The following is a 17548-nucleotide window of genomic DNA, read 5'->3' on the forward strand; positions in this document are numbered from 1 at the left end:
AATATTATTTTACTTTTGTTTTGGAGTTTTGTTTCCTTTCACCAATATCTCTGCACTATATGTATTATATTCAAATGGCTAAAACCTTCTATAAGCATTGCGCTTCGTTTTTCTCCTGTTCAATGCATTTGTATAGCTTAAATCTTGTATATCAATTAACATGATGAATGTTTTTTTTCTTCTTTGTACCTGTCTCTCTAGATTGTATTGTATATCAAAATATTTGTTTAAATACATTGTTAAACATTCATGTACTGTACACAATTGCTGGAAATAAATTGTTATCATTGTCATTGTCATTGACATACTGTAATAAAGCAATACGTACAATATGCAGTGCATATGCATACTGTACATGTATCTAGGATTTCATCACACTACAGTATATAGTACATGTGTATTCCATTGTACATGTGTAGGGCTTCAGAACCCATACATACTTTACAATAGTCACTCACAAAACATACCAACTTACAGTGGGGCCTCATCTTCTAAGATAAATGCCTTAAGGAAATCCTACATCTAATACTTTAGCCTGACCAGAACCAGCATTATAGAGCAACAATATCTTGACAGCCAGGTTTCCCCATTACACACTGTGAGAAGTACAGTGTGATATACGGTACTGCAAGTGCACTAACATGTTTCAGCATAGGGAATACTTTCTTACTATTGTACTGTAGCCTAACATTATAGTCACCTCCTTATCTGTATTGTCATACACTTAAAAAAGTAAAATAAAAATCATAAAGCTGTCTTAGATTAAATTGAAACTTAAAAAGAACCCTCGGGTAAGGTCAAGGGGAATTTAATGTGTAATAATACAGCTTCAACACTGCTGATGGTTAACCATTAGTATCATATGATACTTTTCTTTTTAACAAAATGACATGGCTATTTGTTCAAAATAATTGCCACCAGATCAAACTTAAGATACTGCAGTGTAGGACGTTACTATACCAGTTTATACCCTCATTTAATCAACAAGTAATTGCCTTTGCTTCTGGTCCTATCTGACCCAGTCTCTCAAACACCTTTAGATAGAGTTGTTCACTTCCACTTAAGATACTATGAACTCCCAAATTGTTAAACTTTGACCTTTGATGAATTAAAATTCCAGACACTTTGGATGGTAGAATGAGAAGGGAGGGTGGTAGTATTGAATGGACTGGAGAATCTGGAGAACTGGTTTACATTAGATGGACCAATAACAATTGGTTATCAAACGATGAGCTCTACAATGAAACCAACCAAACACCTTGATCATCAATAGTCGCACATAGAAGATTAGATTTTTCGGTCATGTAGCAAGACTCCAAGACAAAGGTTGCTTTAAGAGAAGCACTGAGACATACTGCTAAACCAGTAGGAAGGCACGTGACTACCTTGCTTGGAAAAATAAAGTCGCAATTTAAGGACATTAATATTAACAATTTCGAGGAAGCAATAAACCTTGCGCAAGATCGTGATAAAGGTTCTAGGAATGGTAGAGGAAGTGTGCAGTTCTTGCGAGGAAAGAAAGTACATGAAGTAAATACATACACACCAGCACACCTACACAGATTCGCCATTGCCTAGATCCTGTCCATCTTAAGAAAACTTACAATTGGTACAACGTCACAGTCCAAGAACTTCTTAGGTTGGTAGTACTGTATATGTTATGGACAGGGCTCCGAGTGACACTTTTTTATCCATTTAAATGTTGCTTTGAACAGTAACAGCCTGAGCTACTGTACAACTGCAAGTCAATTCTGGTACCTACAAGTCATGCTCCTCCATTATGCTTCGACCAAATATAGTCCAGTAATTTCTATAGCTGTGGTGACTGTTTTCGTTTTGTTAAAGGTTGCTTGATGTGTCCATTAAAAGTACAACACAATCAGTTAATTATATACCTGAAAAGTCCTCTAAAAGTGTCAGCTGTGTAGCTTTGTCTTGAAAAACAAATATATTCATTTATGTCTAGTCATGGAGCTATAGTCATGGAGCTATCTGTTTATAGCTCCATGGTAGAAGCTTCATATCTACCTCTGGCTGAATGAGAAGTCAATCGACCACATTAAGTTCTTAACAAGTACGAGATATGCGCAATGGACACAGCTTAGAAGTTACGTGAAAAGGTTCTTAGCCGTCCACACAGCAGGTTAACAATGTAAGTGGTTGATTTATGCCAGACAGATGCATGCTCTGTACATATCAGTCGGTCAGGGTCATTTTACTACAGTAATCATCACAATTCAATCTATCCTATTCACATGATACAATTCTGTTCAAAGCTTAAATTGCACCAGCCTAATGTTATCATTCCATGTATTAAAAATTCCATCATCGACATCATAATTTTCTTCAAACCCCCCTCCCTGCCCTCTCTCCCTGCCCTCCCTGCCCTTTCTCTCTCCCCTCCCTCTCTCCCTCCCTGCCCTCTCTTTCTCCCCTCCTTGCCACAGGTTAAAGAGTTGTAAAAGAGTTGTCTTCTTGTCTTGAATACAATAGAATTCTTCCGAGGACGTGGTGATTCTTTAGAAATCACAACCGAGGACCTGGAATTCTCTTGTTCAAGTCCTCGATCAGAATACAAAACAAACGCATGTATGTGTTCATTTCACCATCACATGTAATCATGTGGTAGCCAGTTATAGTGTCCACCCAACAATCAGTGTAGTTCCCAAAACTTTCAAATCATCACCAGAAACCAGATTCTTTCAAACAGATGCAAAAAATTGTTGCTTTGCAGTGTTGATGAGCGGAAGTCTGCCATGGATTTGGAATATTACTGATTTACAAAATTGGGAACTGCGGTTTGGTTTTCTTCTTTCACAATACCTGCAACGATGATGAAGGGGATGCCCTTAACCTCCCTCAGAAGATGGGAAAGTGATCAGAGGCTGAGGTACATTCTCGTCCCTCAGAGGAGGATGTTACCGTAAGCGGCGGTCGCAGGATCAGGGAAATCATTGCGACAATTTTCACACCTACCTCGTACCTCTCTGACAACCCTGTGAGAGCGTGTTGGCCAATTGACTAAGGCGTCAGACTTGTGATCCAAGGATTGCTGGTTCAATTCCTGCCTAGTTCATTATGTTGTGTCCTTGGGCAGGGGTTGGTCCAGGGGTTAAATGGGTACCTGTGAGGTAACTTGTCATTGGGCGCAGTATATAACTGCTGCCGACTGGAGGGATTGTCTCTGGGACAGGTTAGCATTGACCAGGGGTAATATAACGTCTGTAATGCGCTTTGAGACCTATCGTTACTATAAAGCACTATATAAAAAGCAAATATTAAGTATTAACCCGATCGATCAATGAATGAATGAAACCATTATCACATCGACAGGATTTCTAATGTGCTTCTGTTGGCTTCCAAACCCTTGGGGTTCACTAAACTATTCCTAAAAACATAACTATCACAGTTACATTTTCACTTCTTAGATGAAGTAACTTTTATAAATTTAAGTAGTTACTGTTACCAGGAAACACTAAGGGATAAGAGTCGATCAGGAAATAGGCCTAACTCAAGAATGAAAGGAAGGGGTATGTACAGAGAAAAAAGTGAAAAAAGTACCTGGCTTTAAACTTTCAAGAAAGAAACGATATAGAAACGGAGGTAGATCTATCAAAAATATAATCCCTCCCCCTCCATTACTGTCTAGAATAATGGTAATTTTCGGAAAGCAAAGAACAGAATAATACGTAACGATCATTTCCATTTGTTAAATGGGTGTGAAGACTCGCGCACAAAGAAACGTCTCATGCATGTAATATGACCCAGTTTCGAATAAGGTGTAACCGAAGTGTTAGCCACCACCTTCGATCCCAGAAAATAAACTCACAGCTTGCTACCGTCGTTAATTAGACAATAGTGTCTATACATAGAGCTACGGTCAACACCCACAACACAATGTACTACATAGCAGCGATGGACATCTCAGGTCTAGATAAAAGATAACAAGGTATCATGTTTCATTACTGTCTGCATTTTGTAGCAACAAGAAGAAAACTTCACTTGCAAGCAACGAAAAGTTAACTGTTTCAGAGCGCGGCACGTGGGTTGGGGCCAGTCTTCAATGCCTTTAAGGTCTGTTGAATCTCAGACTTGTACATAACATTTAACTCAACCAATATTCTGAAACTTTTGATTGGAAGTGGCATGAACAATTTTTGAAGGAATTATCTATGGCTTCCCTCAAACTCCACCCCCCCCCCCACCACTCCCCCCTCCCCTCACTCTTTCTCTCTCTTTCTCTCCCTCTCTCTAATAATTGCAACAAGCCACAGGAGGATGTTTCTTGGACTTTGTACCACTTGTAAAACAGTGTGCATACATGAACTAGGGATACTATTATTATTGCCTGATCAGAGATCATATAGTACTAGATTAATTTCTTTGAAGGGTGATCGCAATTATCACCAGCCTGTAGACATTTTAAGTTCTAACTTTATCGATGTGATCATAACTAAATACTTAATTTAACTAAACGGCAAATTTAGGCCCACACTGAAGTAATTAAGACCAAGGCCAGTGCCAAAAACTCAACTTATAGTTTAGGGCCTAGGCTATGATGCTCTAACTCTAAGCCTAACTTGAGTCTGCATACACAGCTACGCTAAATATATGTCTAGACTACCCTTCTTTGCTATCGGAAATGTAGACAGTAGCCTTAGCCAGTATGGTATAGCCTATAGCCTAGGTTTACAGCATTTGTCAGAAATGAAGATTTATCAAAGCCTAAGCTATTTAAAGAACAGCTAGGCTGTGGTCAACCATGTATTCATAGTGTTGACAATTGCAATGAACCGCTTCATGCATGATCAACCTGTGTCATCTAGATAGAGGCATTTTGCCAGGCATAAGAAAACAATCTAATTTCATATGCAGTTCCACTATCATCTTCTCTAAACAATAGCGCTACTATAAAAAGGACTTGTTGTGCTGTTTACGTATAGATAATTTCGTAAATATTATACATATTTTATCGTAAGCCTTTCGATTACAGTCTGGTTTGCTCACAGAGACAAATTAATAGGCAAGTATGGAAGGCAATTATGAATACATATAATTTACAATACACACCTGCATGCAATAAAATTCCCAAACAGGCGGTGGCCAGTGTCGTATAAAATTAATGTTTTTCCCCTTTCTGTTGAATTAATGAAATGTCCGACGTAACCACAGAATTGCAGAGAATATCCACTTAAAGAATCCAGAAAGAATCAAAAGCGATGATAATTGGACTGGAAATTCTCAGGCTGTCTAACTGACAGTTCTGTTTTGGGTTTATGTTGTACGAAGGCCGTACCGGTATCATCATACATGATAATATGAAGAGGATTACGTTATCACCTTACACAACACTGTACGTATCGTACTGCCAATACATTCTTGTGTAAAGTCGAACGAAAATGGTCAAAGAAAATCAAAGCCTGCCCTCTATTTAATAACTTGCTGTTGATTTTCTCATGTATAAATAGCATTACATTCGATTATATCTCCTGTTTTGGACATACTGACATAAAAGAAAACTTGGTAATGTGAAACTGACGATACAACAGGAAGCCGCATTTTTGTTTGTATTATCCTTTTGTCATTCTATTGTATTACTCTTTAATAGTACTAAACTCCTACGTCACTACCCTGGCAGTTTCATACGCTATCGGAAGGTTGAAGAGGAACTATATATTTCAGTCACGCACGCCAATACGTTCCCCTACAGGTATTCTCAGTTCCTCCTCGGTTAGGCCTTCATAATTCAACATTTGTTCAAATAGAAGTGCATCTGCAGGACTTACTGGCCGTGATCTTAATCTGCAGATTAATAAAACGGTTACTTATGATCCGCCAAAGTTTTTTAGTAATCGCAATTTTTAGTAAACGCAGTTTGTATAAGCCTTTACATAAGACATTTGATTAGACTCGTATAAATTAAACCTGTTCGTTAATTTAATGGCAGTTGGGGGAACTCTCTCCACGATTGCCAAACTGTTCAGTGGTGAATAACACCATGACCACACCGTGACCTAACTTTGTAGTCAACCAAAATAACACCGTCATGATTTTGGAGACCAAAGTCACAAAACTACACGCTCGAGGGAGAAAGAGAGATTCAATTTTTCTGGAATGTATTTCAAAGCCCTGGTCCGAGTCCAACGGGCGAAACTCCATGAATCTCTAGCATCAGGTGATGATTCTTGTTTTCTCGTAGCGACTTTAAGAAAGCGGAATCGCGATTGTCTGGTAAGAATTCCAAGTTCTGGTGCAGGGAATCCTTGGGACGTATGCAGATTTTGCTCGTGTTCTTGAATCGATCCTCGATCGGTTTGAGCGGAATGTATTTTAAACCGAACTCGAGTGAGCCGGTCTGCGAGCCAGAAGCCCGAGGAGCTGTAACATTTTGTTATCAAATTCTAAGAACTGTAGACCTAAGGGAGATTTTGATTTCTGTTTCTTCGTGGTTGTTTTATTGTGTGTATATTATTATGCCTACTCTTACCTTCATTGGTGATGTAAGGACGACTCTAAATTCGGTTCCCATTTGGGACTTTTGATTTTCAATGGGAGAGGGTGGGGGTGGCCACCCCACCCCACCGTATCACGCCTCTGTATGCACTGTCATCATTAAAACAACGTTTATGAATAGGCCTATACTCTACCATTGTACCAAAATGGAAGGAGGCTTACCATGAACAAAGAAAATGTATGTATGTATTTTAGATCCTCCTGCAAGCAAGAATTCGCGAAGAAGCCTCATTGGCTTATCAAAGCCGCACGCTGACCGAAGTCAGTCTCTTACATTCATATTTAACGTCCATAGTTATGAATTGTTAATTGTCAACAACTCTGTAACTGGACGACATACATTAATCTGGGAGTGACTCGAACCGGGGACCTTATGATTGAAAGGCACCGGCGTTAACCACTGAGCTATACTGAGCCTGAGCCACTGAGCTAACCACTACTAGGGAGAGACGCAGTGGAGAGGAAGAGAAAGAAAGAAGAAGACAACACCAAATCAAGAGTCACGAAAAAGAAAGAAATAAACATCCCATAATCTAGCACATTTCGGGGGGGGGGGGGGGGTTACCCTTAATTAAGGCCTAATGCTTTAGCACCCTATCCTGCACATAAACGGTGGCATACTCCTATTAGGGTCTATATCAATCCTCCCATATGTTTTCCTGTATCAGGTAATGTGCCAAAATGCAGCAGGAGAACATCTTTTTTGATCGTGGCTTGTATGTTAAAGAGTATGCATGGAAGTACATGTGGTGCAAAAATTGGGTCAATTGAGGCAATTTTAAACCCCTTTAGGCCGCCCAGGAGCATCGTACGAAACTTGTTTACTACTGAGTGAAGAAGTTTGTTTACAAGTGACGAAAACTTCAGGCTCTGATAGCCAAACATCTGCAAGGTTATGATACACGGAAAATTGATGGTGCCATGGAAGGCCAACTTGTCAGCTATCCGGTGATGGGTAGCGTTTAGCTAGTGAGAACTTCTATCTAGACTTAGAGACCACATTACTGTTGTGATTTAGTGTGTAAGTCAATGGGGCTTTTAATGGGCGTATGCTACCTTACTCAATCAAGGAATAGTGAAATGTTGAGTCTGGCCTTTTGCTTCAGTCATTATTTTTTCACCCTTCTGAACTATGTAGACAATTCATGGAGGACCCTATGCATATTATATAGCTACATCCATTCCGAATCACCATGACGACACTAGTCGTGATAACTATAGACAATTGTGACATAGGCGAGGAACCATTCACTTTAAGCGCGGTGTTGGCTTTCTTTGCAATCCTCTGATAGCAGTAACCATGGTGATTTGGACCAGGTCTATACAAAATAGAGCACGCTATTTATGAACGGAAAATAGATAAATAAGTACAGTTTTACTTTCGAAATCTTGTTTGACACAAGTTGTACTGTGTTTAGTAAATTTCGTTTTCGTTACCTTTTGTATTGCCAATGATAGAAATGTACATTTACAAAGACGACAACATTACATTGGCCTGCTAAGAATAAAGTGAACGGCTGATCAGTGGTGGTAGGCTACTAGACCTATATGTTGTTTTGCCCACGCTGGTTGTATACGAACGTAGTGTGTATATTACTAGGCTACTTCCGTGGTTTTGCCAATTTCTTTGTCGGCTACATTCGTTTAGTCATGAAAATCATCTTCTTAACTTAACTCGATATATTATAGTAAAACTATGGCGCTGCTTATAGCTAGATTTGAGTCGAATTTGCCACAAATTTGTAATGAACCACATTGTCATCCAGGAGAGTTCACAGTTGCCTTGAAACAAAATTTTCGGTTCGCTACTCAACCAAACTAGCTTTAAGTTGATGGAATTCAGACAGACAGGGGTGGATTCAGGATTTGGGTAAATGGGGGGGGGGCAGTCACGACCTACCGACGCTTGTATTCCAAAGACCCCCTCCACCCCAACCCCACCCAACCCCCAATAAATACCGACAAGATAAGTTAGTATACGCCTGCATGTATGCAGGGAAAGTCAAACATTATTGGGGGAAGTACCAATAGACACCCGTATTGCCGGTTTTCTTTGATATATGTTTGATAAACTAATTGCATACTGATCATCGTGCAACACCCTGAGAATTGAAGGTGATTTAATTCCTTTTTAAAACTTCCTTGATATAACAGGAAGCAAAACGAGAGCTGACAAATGGATTTAGTATTTTTCTAAGCCAGCCATGCAGCCTGTGGGTAAATTTGTACCTACTTAAGTCCAAACCACACGCAGTCATTCATTGTGGGTATATATAGGAAATCATATCAGTTGAAAACTTCTGTCTACGCCCTAAAAGCGAACTTGAAAAGTGACGAATTTAGTGTGTAAGTTAAGTGTAGCAAAGTATAAATGTGTTACGAACGGTTGAATATTGTAGGTTTAATGATATATAGTTCACTGTGTCATAATGTATGTATTTTAGATCCTCCTGCAAGCAGGAACTCGCGAAGAAGCCTCATGGGCTCATGGGCTCAGGGAGTAATGATATTGTACTCTAGCGTCAATCTGTGCAAAGGTGTTACTAAACTTGTTGTCCACGTCACCCCACTTGTGGTACTGAAACTGAAGCTTGGTGGGTTTGTTTACAGTAGGTGTGTGTTGGGGGGGGGGGGGATATTATAGCCTGGTGTCACAATAACGTGAGGTGGACTTGCTACTTGGGGGTGGGGGGATGGTGGTGTATGTGAGTCGGTGTAGTGGGTATGTTTGTATCTGCGTTAACAAAACAAGTTTCCGCTCGAACTCCTTGTAAACCAACTTGGCTAATCGACTTCATGCAAATGTAACCGTGTGCCTAAGGTCAAGGGTTAACAAACAGAGTTCAAGTAAACAAATTTATTAAATGTCCCGTGGTCAGTGAAGGTCAATGGTTACATTTGGAAAAGAATTATAAACGTGTGAGAAAATTGTATCGCATACCGCACAGCTTTTAAATCGCCGTACGGTAAAGTAGACTGCAAACTTGACCAATCTATTTCATGGGAATGGACTGTTCTGCCTCCGTGAGTGATGATGTCATACTGGTAAACGGTCAGAGGTGAACGGCTCTATAAAGCCAAAAATACATAAGATTTTTTTTTTTTTTGGCTATGCAAACTCGCGCCAAAATAACAGAAAGTCAGATTTTCAATATGTTTATATCGAATTAAAAGTAAATTTCTAAGGTAAATTGCCAGAATGCAACGATTAAGAAATTATCGCTAACATGCACTAAACGATAGCGGTTCGCACATGTCAAACTAGATGTGAACGCACGCACTATGCCTATAAGCATATATTTGACCCGGGTTAACCCGGTGGCTGTTTGACGCAGTATATGGTGATACCATACGTCACCAAACCTCCGGGGAATTTCCGAGTCTGCATTTTTTGCAGAAAAGTGACGTTATTAACATTCCAAACAGTCACAGGACGTCCAGGTACCTTCTAATTGGTTGTTTCATAATAAAATTATGGAAAAAAAAAACAATAGGCCTATTATGGCTGACTAGGCTCCATTCTGGATCTTTGTAAACAATTTAAAAAATACCCGCAGGTTTCGAGTCCGCAATGAAATATATAATAGATCAAATTTGATTTATGCTGATTTTGTGAAACAGGAACCTAAATTTATACAACAGAACATCGAACCATAATCATCTAGTTGAATTGAATTGAATTGAATTTATTGTCCACAATCGGATTTTTGGCTTACACGGGTCGTAAACGAAAAAAAGAGCAAAAAATCAATAGTATTCTAAGTATCATTAGACTGCGATACACAAGGAAAACCCCTTATCCATTTAGTGGATATCCTCCATGGCAATTCTCCTCGTGTATAACCATTGGAGGCTTCTATAGTACGGTCTCAACATTGCATCATCGAATCACGACACGTATACCCTTGAATTTTTAATATTCTTTTTTTCTTTTCCTTTGTCTTACAATGATTTGCCGATTAACCGGTTAACCGTCAATGTTGACAAAAATGAGGATAGTTTTTGAAAAAGTTGAATCTATATAGTACTATACTAACAGTACTTAACATGACCTCCCTCATTCTGTCAATGTATGTTTGGTGTCAGAATCACCAATGTTTACGTGCACGTTCAAACGTAGTCTTGGCCAAGCCGTTTGTAATACACTTTTTCGCGAGTGCATACATGCCTCAGAGTCCGTTTATGCCTATCTCGAATATGCTTGCCTACTGCATTTTACATACCCGAGGATATGTCCGTTAAAAACTAGTATCAATCGAAAGCGTTGCCGGGGCGTTCTCTGGGCAATAAATAGGCTACGGGAAAAATAGCTTTGTGAAAAAGAAAGTTACACTAGGCTGTTCATACTAAAATAAACAGAGCGAAACTTATAAAAGGTTTGACCTCCTAATGGCATTATGACATCACAGGCTGGTAGCATCGCAACCATCTGACATATACCTATAATAGACCTACGTATAGACCTATTCGTCCCTGGAATATTCTGTGAGGGGATTTCCCTCCTACCCCCCCCCCTCCCCTTCCCCACCTCGTTTGGCTACGCCACTGTTGGTTGTCAACTGTGAATTGGCTTGTGTAGTATAGTAACCTTCGTAGAAGCTGCGGATTTGTACCATATTCTAACGTATAACGGATGCAGCTAACCGGTGCAGGAGTATTATACGTCCGCTGTGCGGGCAAGTGTAGGAGTGGGAAACTGATCAGTGCATTATGTCGTGTGTGTGTGTGTTGGAGGTGCGGGGGGGGGGGCACCTTGGGCCCTAACGCTTTTCTTCGCCCGAAGAAAAGACACCATGTCCTCTGTCCTTCCCCTCCCTCCCTTCCACCCCCCCCCCCCAACTGGCTATGTCGTTGTCTTCACCTCACCTCTTAACCTATGTAGTTGGATTGCATGACGCTATCGTAAAGTTCATAAAAAAGGTAATGTTAAATTCTTGATCCCGCCCTGTCAAGCTGTAGGCTACCAATTCACGAACTGAAACTTATTTACACAGATTTTGTTTCCCTTTTGAGAAAAATTATTGAACCATATCCATTGACGTATGAGCAGAAAATCGGCAGTGTCTGAATAGCGGGTGCCTAAACAGTATAGTGCAATATGTGGCATATATTGTATAAGGTTCTGTATAAATATTGTGTATAGTTTTCAGTGTCGAATATAAGGTATAACAGAGTTTACCCTAACGCATGCATGTGCTGAAGGAAGCGCCCGGCGAGATATAATCTACGGGAACTATATTGTTTTGGGGAATTTGCACTGAAAGCCTTCAAGCTGTAACCCCCGAAATACGGGGAACAGAATCCCCTACGAAGGATTATTACATAAGAAACTAATACATAACGTAGACACCGGTGTTTAATTGGTATATCATTCGGTAAGTAAGTATACAGAATTTTTGGTATAACTGTTAGGCAAATCTTCAATCGGTTGCATTTGTATATAACCATGTTAGATTGTTATTGTTGTATATACGTCCATTATTTCTACAGTCTTTTTTTTTTGAGGGGGGTGGGTGGGATATCTCCAACATTCCTGTATTGGGACGTCATTGTACCTCGATCGTGTGGGGGTTGAGTACTAGATAGAATTTCTCTGTTTGTACATGACTTCCCAACTTTTTGTTTTTTTGTTTTTGAAACATCTGTAAGGAATTTACGCGACCCTGTTTTAACCTATTTATATACCGTATAAGACGGTCCGAGATCATTCACTTCCTGTATGTTCCTTGCACAGTATAGTGTATTACTATTATAGCTAATGGTGATGTTATAACCGTATGTATATATACGCCAAATATGTAGTACATGTATAGTACAGTCTATGTGATAGCTGATATCTTCATTCACACAACTTCATAATATCTTCTATAGGCTATATATACCTTCTATATATATACCTTCTATATATACCTTCTATATAGGCCTATATACTTTCTATATATATACTTATTATATATAATTTCTATATATATACTTTCTATATATACTTTCTATATATATATATACTTTCTATATATATATATATATTTATATTTATATATATATATATATATAGAAAGTATATATATATTATTATTAGAGAAAACCAGAGAAATAAGATATAACTCATAATTGACAAATAAGGAGAACATTTTAGAAAATATATTGGAATTTATCCTATATATATATATATATCCATTTCCTACCCGAAAATAATATTTCGTTTTGAAAAGAAAAACTGTTGCTTTAAAAACGATTCTCTACGTCTAATATGAAAGACCCAGTAAAATTATAGTTCCAAAATAGGTGCTCGATATTCTCAGTTTCTCTGTTGCAGAAGGAACAAACCTCTGTATCATTTATACCCATCAACGCTAATAGTTTATTTGTTGTAATAATACGGTGTAAAAATTTAAACCGAAAGTATTAGAGCTTTGCATCTAATACAGTGTAGTATGGAATCTTAAAAAAACCTGTCCCAGTCTTTTTTGGTCAGATCTTTAAAGGAGCAACTCCACTTCTCTCTTGCAGTCGGAACTTTTGATAAACGATGTAAATACGCTTTATAGATATACTGAGAGATAGAGCTAACCCAAATGGCATTATAATACATAATAGTATATATATATATATATATATATATATATATATATATATATATATATATATATATATATATATATATATATATATATATATATATATATAAATGAAAATCGTAATGAGTTGGAAAATCAAGAACAGTGAAAAAACTTTCAGCCTCCACCGGGATTCGAACCACGGGCCTCGTGGTTATATATATATATATATATATATATATATATATATATATATATATAGGCGGACGAATGTTGTGGTATGTACCACACATACTTTATCAATCTCAGTGGGATGATCCCAACACTGTATGGGCTATTGGCGTAGCCATTGGGTGAGAGGGGGATAGGCCCTCAAATATCTGTCCCCCCCCCACAAAAAAAAAATTGTGAGAAAAGCACCCCCTCTTCAAACTCCATGACACACTCACCACCAGTTCCCTTTTTCTTCTGCTGCCAAGGCCAATCCACAATGGACAATCAAGTTTGACGTAGCCAGAAGAGGGCGGTGGGGAGGGGTGGGGTGGGGAGGGGTGGGGGTATTGGTTGTTGGGGAAGAAAACAACCCCGTCCCACAGACATGTTCATGAACGAAATGGTGAGTGCAAAACATTGGCAAATTTAAAATAAATAGCCATCCTCTCTATGATACTCGCTAGGCTTCTTAAACGTTTATAACACGAGGTGATCTGCTTCTCAGAAGGTTTCCCTCATTAGCCATTATCGACATTGAACGAGATGTCTTTTGAACGAATTTACTTTGATTTACTGATTGACATTTTTAGTGCAAGTTCCGCATACGTCTAATGGAATCGCATAGTTGCCGTTTTGGTCACTGAGGAACCTATATACCTATATATATATATATATATATATATATATATATATATATATATATATATATATATATATATATATAAATGAATATATATATATATATATATCACTTGAGAAATATCACATATATTGACACTTTTAAGAAACATTTGAAAACTTATCTTTTTAGGCTCGAGTATGGGCATTAATCTTATTCACATTACTTTGTTTTTATTCACTTTACTATGCCCATATTTATGTATATTTATATTTTTATGTTCTTTATTGTGTTTTATTACCCTGTCTTATATCATGTTTTACTTTTACTGCTGTTGTTATTACTTTGAGGTTTTCTTAAGTTTGGTAATTTTATATTCCAGGTTTTGGTTCTTTTGTACAGTGCTCTTGAGCATGTTTTATTTCATGATAACAGCACTTTAATATATGGTATTTATTATTATTATTATTATACATACAAGTTGTCAGCGATGATCCGTATAGCCTCCCTCAACGCCGATATATAGCTATCCATATTATATCCCACCCCCATAAACTAGCCCCAAAATTAAATAGCCGCGGGGAGTCGTAGTGTTAACACCTAACTCCTAGTCTCTATACAAGTATACACACATTATGCTTAGTCCTCCGTGTATTCGAGCGATTCAAGTATTTTAAACATGAATATATATCTTGAAAACCGGAAAAAGCTATAGATAGAAACGTTAATAGCATTCAATTGTTTCTCTTTTTGGTTGGACTATAAATATCATTGAAACTAACTGCTTCTGACAAAATTCATCACTTCAGCTGGTGATTCTTATTCAGTTGCTCGTTGATGGTTGCATTTTCAGAACGCGGCACTCGGTTTGGGGCGAGTCTTCAATGCCTTTAAAAAGAATAATAATAATAATAATAATAATAATAATTGTAGCGAATCGGTTCATGAGTTTATGCTGTATTTACACCTTACATATAGATATCATTGGCAACTTCATTTAACTGATGTCTTTACTCCTACTCCCCCTCCTGATCCCCCCCCCCCCCCAGCAACTCCCTCATATGCCCCTTGCGTGTCTGCTTGGAGATTCATGTCTAGTAACGCATAAGGCCGAAGACACAAATTGTCACATTCCCTTATTATTTTTTTCCTTTCCTTCTAATCTGTGTTTGCAGATGCTGCTTTCTATTGTCGGACATGGCGAGCCTAGAAAATGATTCGGAGAGGAGTCAATTCCTAAAATGTCCCGTGTGTCTTGAAATGTTCAACAATCCGAAGGTTTTGAACTGTGGACACTCTTTCTGCGAGAGTCCCTGCCTAGTCAGTATTGCTGGCAGGTCTGCTTTTCTAAAATGTCCGGAATGTCGAGTTGTTACGAAAGTGCCCGAAAATGACGTGAAGAACCTACCGACCAACTTTTCACTGTTGCGAGCGATAAGCGAGGAGAAAGACAATAGAAATACTTGTACTTCGACTTGTGAACGTCATAATCGTGTGAATAACATACGTTGCTACACATGTGAGGTAGATATTTGCAAAGAATGTATCCAGGACGGCCATAGCCTCAATAGCCACGATTCTGACATTACGCGCGCACTTGACGTCACAAGTACCGCACTTTTCAGCGTACAGGAATTTCGACGCATGCTCAGAGAGAAACACGCGGAAGTCGAGGAAGCAGAGACATCCGCTGTCAACAAATGGAAAGAAATCAGCCACAAAATCAGCCAATCAGCCAATTGCGCGCGGGAAGAAATAAACGAAATTGAGAGCGCTATGTTGATGAGACTAGAATTGGAAACCGAAGCGGATAAGCAAACGTTCGTTACAGAGAAAGACCAAATACAAGAGATGATAACCACAACTCTTGAACTTGAAGAGAAGACGAAAATGATCGCTAACGTGACGCGGAGAGGAGATACAGACCATCTTCACGAGAGATACCAATTGGAAAGGGACGTAGTAGCGCTGTATAAAGATGTCTTCCCGACGTATGAGAAACCTCTTCCTGCAAGAAGTAAAGTTCTAATATTTGTACCAAATGAAACGAATCTCTCGTTAGGAGATCTCAAAATCGCTCCTTTGCCGCCAAAAAGGCGACCTCCATCTCCACCCTTAGGTTACAATGTTACCGAAGATACATCGGAAGGTAACCAAGATTTGGCGTCATCCTGTTTCGTTGCTTCTACCGCCGGTGATGGCGCAAATTTTCATTACGAAAATTTTTAAATACAGAACTAAACTGGCAATGATGATGATGGTGGATGCTATGGAATGTGGTTTGATACGGAGTGCTGGGGGGGGGGGGAGGGAGGCGTCACGTCTTATCATACAGTACAGCAGGATAAAATTGCTTTAAGAAACAAACTACCTTCTAGAATATTTCTCTCAAAAGTGTTCCATGTGTCATAAGTGACAGAGATATATAAAGGTATAGGCTATAGCCTATAGCATTGACTGACGCTTTATCTGTGAGAATGGACTCTACAGCATCGCTATCGCTCTCTACTCTTTCTCTCTATACAGAGGTTTATCTTCCTTCGTGTACAAATGTATTAAAGTTATGATTGAAATACTGTGAACAAATAACGAAGACTTATTGCGGAACATTAAATAGGTGTGTAAATACAGAGCTTTTGAAAACAAACGTATTGGTTTAACTGTACATTATATGTAAATGGTTCCTATCTTTGCCTCAAAACAAACTATCAAAACCTATATGCAAGAAGTTGAGGGAGACATTTAACAAACAAACCGGAAAAGAGCACAGCTATAGTTTTGGCTATAGAACAGGGTCGGAACCAGTGACCTTCGGATTACAAGACCTATCAACTTTTCCATTTAGAAGTTTATAAACTTTGATTTTAAGAGTGTTGCACAATACTTTGTGATGTCATACATGTTAAAGTGATTACGTAACGAGTGAGAGATGGAACATAGTAATGAGGTGATTTAGTTTGCATCGAGCAAATAATTTATATCAATTTTATCAAAATTTAATTATGTTTTTTGGAACGAGTGCATTTATAGAGCAATATACGAAAAAAAAGTGATGTGTGTCTGACGTCAGAAATGTTCCAATTTTTGTTAGAAGTTTTAGACCGTAGCAAATCAACGACACCAATACAGTGAACAATTGCCCTAGCCAGTAAGTTAAGCTTGCCCATTGCCCTTGTATAGCCAGTAATTTATTTTGCCCACGAATTTCAAGTTTTATATCAACATCTATATCTTAAGGTATAAGTATCAAATTGATATTTTGGCATCTTTCAAGTTTTTCATATAATCTGGTGGCGAGATTGGGGAATGTGGGGGGGGGGGGTTGGGGTAGTTGGGGGTGCCCTGTCAATAATTATCCTGCACATAGCATGGGTCCAAACGTTTTGCTCGTTTTTAACCCACTTTGCTGTGGGTACAATTTTGACAATGACGCCATCAGAACGTCTTATATATTTATATGTGTATATATTAATAACCCTTATTTGTCATATAGAAATTTATGTTTGTAAATAAACTTTTCGTTTGCGAAACTTTCATGGCAATGACAATGTCGAAAGCCATAACGTTGAAAAATGAAAAAAAAAACCAGTTTCATTTGAAGCCTTTATGCGAATACGCAATATCATTCAATCTGTAATAAAAAATC

At 38.5% G+C, this 17548-nt stretch overlaps 2 protein-coding genes across 7 annotated transcripts in view; one reads left to right on the plus strand and one right to left on the minus strand.

Moving 5' to 3' along the window:
- The window catches only part of LOC139954803 (diacylglycerol kinase theta-like), a 99325-nt gene extending 93965 nt beyond the window's left edge, over positions 1 to 5360 (minus strand). For 3 of the 5 annotated variants that reach the window (XM_071954750.1, XM_071954748.1, XM_071954749.1), the window contains exon 1: positions 5071 to 5360. The gene's annotated coding sequence lies outside the window, so the exon portion shown is untranslated. The remainder of the gene's footprint in view (positions 1 to 5070) is intronic. The other 2 variants (XM_071954752.1, XM_071954751.1) reach the window with 1 other exon arrangement.
- A 6237-nt stretch (positions 5361 to 11597) lies between these two features.
- On the plus strand, positions 11598 to 17205 carry LOC139954809 (tripartite motif-containing protein 2-like). Of its 2 annotated transcripts, none has more exons than XM_071954765.1 (2): positions 11598 to 11892; positions 15078 to 17205. In XM_071954765.1, exon 2 carries the CDS (start codon positions 15100 to 15102, stop codon positions 16129 to 16131), a length of 1032 nt encoding a protein of 343 aa, XP_071810866.1. In that variant the 5' UTR covers positions 11598 to 11892; positions 15078 to 15099; the 3' UTR covers positions 16132 to 17205. The 2 variants fall into 2 exon arrangements, with proteins under 2 accessions (XP_071810866.1, XP_071810865.1); XM_071954764.1 differs by having other exon boundaries at positions 11599 to 11888.
- Positions 17206 to 17548: the final 343 nt, after the last annotated feature.

Source organism: Apostichopus japonicus, chromosome 17 (assembly GCF_037975245.1).
Source record: "Apostichopus japonicus isolate 1M-3 chromosome 17, ASM3797524v1, whole genome shotgun sequence".
Taxonomy (NCBI): domain Eukaryota; kingdom Metazoa; phylum Echinodermata; class Holothuroidea; order Aspidochirotida; family Stichopodidae; genus Apostichopus; species Apostichopus japonicus.